This window comes from Hibiscus syriacus, unplaced genomic scaffold, assembly GCF_006381635.1.
Source record: "Hibiscus syriacus cultivar Baekdansim isolate YM2019G1 unplaced genomic scaffold, ASM638163v2 tig00110430_pilon, whole genome shotgun sequence".
Taxonomy (NCBI): Eukaryota; Viridiplantae; Streptophyta; class Magnoliopsida; order Malvales; family Malvaceae; genus Hibiscus; species Hibiscus syriacus.
In genome coordinates this window covers 977,625-985,334 of record NW_024062734.1, presented here as the reverse complement: position 1 = coordinate 985,334, position 7,710 = coordinate 977,625, and the positions used below count along the sequence as shown (strand labels likewise).

At 30.2% G+C, this 7,710-nt stretch overlaps 1 protein-coding gene and 1 pseudogene across 1 annotated transcript; both read left to right on the top strand.

The window, feature by feature from the left end:
- Window positions 1-1,269: 1,269 nt before the first annotated feature.
- Window positions 1,270-2,436, top strand: LOC120125371 (probable 2-oxoglutarate-dependent dioxygenase AOP1). The gene is made up of 3 exons (XM_039143799.1): window positions 1,270-1,675; window positions 1,752-2,073; window positions 2,149-2,436. The coding sequence occupies exons 1-3, from the start codon at window positions 1,593-1,595 to the stop codon at window positions 2,398-2,400; spliced, it is 657 nt and encodes a 218-aa protein (XP_038999730.1). The 5' UTR covers window positions 1,270-1,592; the 3' UTR covers window positions 2,401-2,436.
- A 3,850-nt stretch (window positions 2,437-6,286) lies between these two features.
- On the top strand, window positions 6,287-7,442 carry LOC120125372 (annotated as a pseudogene).
- The last annotated feature ends 268 nt before the right edge of the window (window positions 7,443-7,710 follow it).

The window sequence follows — 7,710 nt, the reverse complement described above, 5'->3', positions numbered from 1 at the left end:
AATGATGTTGGAATGGATTTTTAACAACTTTTTTTATATGGTCCTATTTTATATTTTAGTGACTAATTTGAGCACTCTTATTATTTTAGGAGAAATGGCCAAGATGTGATTAATTTGTTCCAGTGTTTGGAGACCCTTTCTATGATTCTGTTGAATTTCCCCTTATTCAATAAAACTAATGATTATTATTAATTTAAAATTTCATTCGTACTTTTAAATTTAATAAGATATATTAATATAATATAAATTAAAAACAAAATTTCTTAAGTTTGAGCTACATTAATATTACACATAAGTGCTAAGAGGTGGTCACAACTATTAATCTAATCAAAATTAATTGATCGGCATAAGTATGTACTGGGAAGTGGTCACAACTACTAATCTAAACAAATTATTTGGTTGTGATTTATGACCTTGTACTGTTATACACGACTATTTTCTAGCTGCAGTGAATCGTTATGAATTAATTCAGAAGATTTATTTGGTAGGATATTATTGTTCAATATTACGTGTTTTAATCAATAGATGTTAGTTCGAGCGGTAAGCAATTTGATATCACTTAAGTAGGTTTCGAATTTGAGTCATTGTGTACGCAGAAAATCCCTTCTAGGTGTGTCACTCGAGTCTGTGCTGATTAGTTAGGACGAAACCTTGAGAATCGGGAGGGCAACAAAAAAAAATATTAAGTGTTTTATTTTTTTTAATAAAATCTGAAAATAACAATATTAAATTGAAATCACGAACATATTAAAATAATAATAAAAATCAATCATAGGTCAATTAAAAGCTTTTATTAAATATATTATTGCTTTTGTCTATTATAGTGCATATAACTATCTGCATTAGGAGGTGGTCCAGACTGTCGGAGTTGGTTTTTTCTTGTATTGTGTATGTGCTTTTGCATCTGCTACGATGAACTAGCGTAATATTTTATATTAGAATTATGAATTTAGGTATTTATATTAAAAATATAAGGATGTGAAATTATAAAATTTTATGGATGTAAAATTAGATTATTAATATAAAATAAAATAAAACATTTAAATTATATAAAAATGAATGTACCCTAAAACATCTTGATCCATCCAAGCTTATTATGATTTTGGATAGGAGTATTCTGAAAGTTGGATGACTAAGAATATATTCTCTAATTATACAAGCTTACAGAGTAATATGCCAAATTTCAATGGTAAATGCAAAAGTTACTATAATAAATCCCAAAGCTGCCATCCGAGTATAAATTCAAGCATTGATCAGGCAAAAGTTTTCAAAGTCTCCCATTAATTGTTTTGGATACATAAACAAAATGATGAGCTCAGGATCAGAGGCTAAGCTTCCGGTTATAGATTTCTCAACCCAAACCTGAAACCAGGCAGCCCTGGATGGGATTTGGTGAAACACCAAGTCCGTGAAGCATTGGAGGAGTACAGTTGTTTCGAAGCTTCGTTCGACAATGTCGTCGAGCTTCGAAACTCTGTAATGGTAGCCTTGAAAGAGGCCTTTGACTTGCCTTCAAAACAAAAAGGCTCTATGTTTCGGACAAGCACTTTTATGGGTATTTCGAGTCTTCAACAGGATTGCTCGAAAGTCTAATGGTTGGTGAAGCACAGGTTGCTGAAAGCATCGAACAAGGCCTCACTACCACCTTGTGGCCTCAAGGAAACATAAGCTTTAGGTTCATCATAATAACTCTTTTGGTCTTCCTTTTTTCCAATTAAAATATACTAATCAATTGGTGTTTTTTTTTACAGTAAAACTCTGGTCTCTTTCACGGAGGTTTCTTTAAGATTAGAGAAGACAATTAGGAGGATGATCTTGGAGATTTTCGGTGTTCACAAGTACGCCGATGAGCTCGACGACAACACGAATTACATGCTGAAGCTCATGAAGTATAATGTGCCGCCGAACGGCGAGCCGACCAGCGGGGTGTTTGCTCACCGCGACAAGAATATGGTGACCCTATTGTATCAAAACGAGATTGATGGATTGCAGATTGAAAACAAAGATGGTGAATGGATGAATGTAAAACCCTCACCCAACTCTTTCATAGTTATGGTGGGAGACTCACTCAACGTAAGTCACTTATAACACATGTTGTTCTATTGTTTAAAGGCCATGGCTTGATTTATCAGATTGATATTATTACAGGCATTGTTAAATGGAGGAGTGTCTCCTACATGTCATCATGTGTTGATGAAGGGGAACAAGGCAAGGTACGGTTTGGGATTGTTTTCAGGCACAGTAACAGGGTACCATGTCAAGGCACCGGAAGAGCTTGTGAATGACAAAAATCCCATCATGTTCGAACCCTTTGACTACGAAGAATATTTGAGGTTTTACTTTGCCCAGGTCCCTCTTGGACGTGCTGGATCTACTCTCCAAGATTATTGTGGTGTTTAAAATTTGGGCATCAATGTTTGTTGCATTGTCTGATCAACCCTCCTCTCTAGCTCTTTGTGTCTCTATATATCCTGGTAAGGTTTGATGTAAAATATTTGTATTGCTTTGAAAATATCCCATTAACTTGGAGCTGCAACACCTGGTCTTAAAGGTTAATGCCGTATCTAAGATTTGGGTTTAAATAATTTATGTATGTAATGTAAGAAATTGTGTGTTCAAGCTCTTGCTCTCTCTCTCTCTATATATATATATTATATTATAGTATGGAAAACAATATTATAAAGATTGAGAGAATAATATTGTTTGAATCTAATATCTCTAAAGAGAATAATATTGTCTTTTATCACTGAAACCACTTGATAATTCATTTGTTTGTCAACTTTAATACTGCTAAAATAAGCATATATTATACTATGAACTTTTTAATGTATTTTAATATATTATGCGAGTTATAAAATAAACACGTGAGCCTTGAAATACTTTTTTTTATAGATATTGTTTAACGAATTATGGTTAAAAAAAATATTTATTTGTCTATGTTATGATATTGGGTCAATAATAATAATGTTGTTGTCTAAAATTTTACATTAACTAGTTATTGAGCAATATTCATAATGTGAAGCTTTTCAGCTTTCATGGTTTATTTAAAGTGCCCCTTAAAAAGTAGTAGAATTTTATGAATCAAACATTTATTAGTAAAAATAAGGATTATGAGGTTATTTTGTCCATATAGTAAATTTTAATTAATAACTTTGTCTCTACTTTTTAATTATATTAAATTTATCTTCAAACTCATTTAATTATATCAATTTGACGTGATTAAAAGATAGAGATAAAATTATGAATTTGAGTTTGCGACAATGATAAAACGACTCCTTAAGCCTTATAAAATGATTTTTAATAATCTTCTAAAACGAATAAGGATTTGAGCTTTACTATCACTCTAATACAAGAATGATTCTATTAAAAATAGATTAAATAAATTGTAGTAGAGTTAAAGACAATATTAAATTTTAGAATTACGAGAGATAATTATTTTGGAGATATATAATTTTTTTATAATATATATAATTTTTAGAATTTTTATTATAGGGAAGAATTTTGTAGAAATATTAAATGATATGAATTATCAGAGAATTCGATCAAAAAGGATACTTGGCATACTTTAATTGACGAAGGAGTAAAAACAAATAGACAACTTACGAAAACTTTCAGAGAAAGTATAATAAACTTTTTCTCTTTAACGCTTACTATCAATTATTATCCACATTTTTTTTATAGAAATAATAATAACTATTTTAAAACATAAAATTTATACACAGTAAAAAGTTGCAAATGATACAAATGATTTATAAGGTATATAATTTTAATTAAGCTCTACTGATTGTAGGGGTGTAAATGAATAAGAGGTGTAATGAATAAAGTGTTTGGTGAACTGTTCGTATAACGTTCGTTTGTTAAGGTAAATAAACGAGTATGAACAAAAACAATTTATGTTTATTTAACAAACGAACGAACATGAACAAATGTGTGTTTGTTTCGTTTATGTTCAAGAACAAATTCGTTTATAAGTTCGATTATGAGCTCATTTATCGACTTGTTTTTTCTGTTTATGAACAAACTCATTTACCCAACTCTCCTTTTTCTTTTATTTTTTTATATTTTAAATATTGGTGAATGTATAGTCTAAACTAAATACATAGTAAAAATTAAATTTAAATTGTAAACTTTAAAGAGTTTAAGCACTAGTGCATAATTTTATCATTTTTCTTTTAGCTTGCAAATGAGATGATAAAATTAAAAATTGAACATCTAAACAAATGATAAAAAACACTAAACAATTGCTAAACGATCATTAAACAAACACTAAACGTAAATGTTCGTAAACGCTAGATGAACACGTTCGTGAACATATAAATGAACATGTTAATAAACAATAAATAAATGAATATGAACACATTCAAAAATAAATAAACAAACACGATATTGAAAATATAAACGAACACAAACCGAACACGAACACCTTTAAAAATAAACACACGAACACGAACATAATCTTATACGTTCAAGATCGATTCATTTATACCTTTTATCTCTTTGATCGTTTTTATTTTATCATTTATTTTCAGTTTGATTTAGTTTTTGCTTCTCATTTCTGTTAAATAAAATTTATAAAATAAACCAATAATATCCACCAAATAAATCTTCCTGATTTACAAAGATTCATTGCCAGGAAACAGTCATGTATAAAGCCACAAATCACAACACAAATTTTTAAGATTATATTAATTGTGAAAGCCACTATCATAACAAATATAATAAGAGGAATTAATTCCTCATAACAGACGCAATGGTACATACACCCCACAAAAGAACCTACCACAACAACCTGGACCACCTCCTAATTCTTATTTATACGCATCATTAATATAGTTTAGACATAAGCAATTATAATTTCATCTAAATCTATCACATAATATAAAAGTTATGATTAAATCTATAGTACGAGTTAATTTAATATCAATTTAATTAAAAATTTATTACAATGTCATCTGTATAAAATTTAAGAAGTCATTTTGTCTTTGGAGTCAACTTAAATCCACAAATTTGTCTTTGCTTTTTAATTATATTAATTTTGTCTTTAAACTTATTTAATTATATCAATTTCACCATTTGATTGATATACCATTACGTTATTAATGTGAAAGTTAATAATACTAACATGATGATCTATTATATTGAAGTGTCGGTGCATGTTAGAGGTGTTTAAATAATCCGTTACCGTTAACCGTAATCATTGATTGATGTGATTAATTATACGTTAAAAATATCGGTTAACAATTACGGTTAATGAATTTTAATAAATGGTTAACCATCGGCTAACCATTAATAAATTATAATTAATAATTATATTTTTTAGAGAATAGAAATAGAAATAAAATCAAAATGATTCCTCCTATTTTTTAGTTATTATGTTTTTCTTATATAGGAGCACATTAAAGAAACATATGTGGAAGAAATACACGATTTTAAATTATAAAATATAAATATACACGCAAGATTTTAAACCATAAAAAAGGAATATACCTCATAATATATATTTCCATAAAATAAAATACATTTAAAAATAAATAAGATTTTTAAAAATATATAAGTTTCTACCGTCGTAAAATTTATGAAATTTTAAAAATTTTAAGTTGTGTTATGTTTGAAAAATATTATAATAGATTACCCTATAACAAAACCATTAATAACGGTGAACCGTTAGTAGTAAACCATTTTTTAGTGATTATGTTATGGTAAACAAAATTTAATAACCATTATAACGGTTAATCGACCGTTTAGACTTAACGGTACGATTAATTAACTATGAACACCCATAGTCCACGTGTGAATGATGACATGGTCAATGATCTCAATTGATTTTTTAAAGTGAGTTTTAGGACATAATTGATTTTAATTGAAAGTTTGCAACATTATTTAATCTTTAAGAAAAAATTAAGAATTTAAGAAATTATTAGAATTTTAAAAATATTATAATATTTATAAAATCATTAAAAATAAAAATAATATATTTTTTAAAATTTTAAATAAAAAAATATTATAGGTTATAAGATAATAAATATTAATATTAATAAAATATTAAAATGTTTGAACACTTTCATCATAAAGTCTTTGTCTAGATACGAGTACTCTGAAAGTTGGATGAATTTATTCTTTACAGAGAAATACCAAAGTAATATGCCAAATCTGAATGGTAAATGCAAAAGTAATTATAATAAAACCCAAAGGTACCATCCGAGTATAAATTCAAGCATTATATATGGACATTAATCAGGCAAATTTTTTCAAAGTCTTCCATTATTTGGTTTGTATACATAAAATGATGAACTCGGGAACACAGGCTAAGCTCCCTGTTATAGATTTCTCAAACCCAAACCTGAAACCAGGCAGCCCTGAATGGGATTTGGTGAAGTTCCAAGTCCGTCAAGCATTGGAGGAGTACAGTTGTTTCGAAGCTTCCTTCGACCAAGTCGTCGAGCTTCGAAACGCTGTATTCGGAGCCATGGAAGAGGTCTTCGACTTGCCTTTAGAAATAAAAAAGCTCTATGTTTCGGACAAGCCCTTTCGTGGTTATTTCGGTCATCAATCGAAATTGCTCGAAAGCATGATGATTGATGAAGCAAAGAGCGCAGAAAACATCGAACAACGCCTGACTACCACCTTGTGGCCTCACGGAAACATAAGCTTTAGGTTCAGAATATCAACTCTTTCCAATTATCTTCTTTTCTTTTCTTCAAATAGAATAGTTTGTTTTACTATATTAATTAATTGGTGTTCATTTGGCAGTAAAACTCTGGTGTCTTTCACAGAGCTAGCATCAAGATTAGAGAAGACGATCAGGAGGATTATTTTTGAAATTTTTGGTGTGGAGAAGTACATAGATGAACACATTGACTCCACAAATTACCTTCTAAAGCTCATGAAATATAATGCGCCCCAAACCAACGAGCCAACCATCGGGGCAGTAGCTCACAACGACATGAACACAGTGACCCTATTGTATCAAAACGAGGTTGATGGATTGCAGATTCAAAACAAAGATGGCGATTGGATCAACGTACAACCCTCACCCAATTCCTTCATAGTAATGTCGGAGAGTCCCTCTACGTAAGTGATCACTTAGCTTCAATGCTTGAAATATAATTTCACTTCCCTCTAAAATATTAAGGGTTCGCCTCTTAACATAAAATCTCTTGGTCCGCCCCTATTACAGATATGGTTAAACGGTGGATTATCAGCAACTTATCATCGTGTGGTGGTGAAGGGGAACAACACAAGGTACAGTGCGGGATTATTTGCAGCGTCGAGAGGAGGATACCAAGTGAAGGCTCCTGAAGAACTGGTGGATGAAAAAAATCCCATGCTCTTCAAACCCTTTGACTACGAAGAATTTCTGGGGTTTTACTTAACCCAGGTTGCTCCTGGAGGTGCTAGAACTGGTCTTACAACTTATTGCAGTGCTAAGATTTTGGCATAAATGATTGTTATGTACATAAATAACAAGTTGTGTGATCAAGCTTTGGGTTTTTTGTATGTATATTACTGGATAAAAATAATCTTGTTTGGTAAAACTTCGGATTATGCATAGTGCATCCACCGTCACTTTACCTGTATATAACCGTCGTTATTCCGATAATAGATTACTATTTAAATTCTTGTTATAGGGTATAGATCTGCTATTGAGAATAGAATGAGCCCAGTTGTGTTGAATGAGGCTTACGAGGGTGGCAGAATTAAAGAAGCTAA

What these genes read in the sequence shown, in the direction of transcription:
- LOC120125371 (XM_039143799.1), top strand. Translation starts at nt 1,593, where the DNA reads ATGGTTGGTGAAGCACAGGTTGCTGAAAGCATCGAACAAGGCCTCACT. An exon ending in CAAGGAAACATAAGCTTTAG is followed by an intron (nt 1,676 to 1,751) that starts GTTCATCATAAT and finishes TTTTTTTTACAG; the next exon opens with TAAAACTCTGGTCTCTTTCA. An exon ending in TGGTGGGAGACTCACTCAAC is followed by an intron (nt 2,074 to 2,148) that starts GTAAGTCACTTA and finishes ATATTATTACAG; the next exon opens with GCATTGTTAAATGGAGGAGT.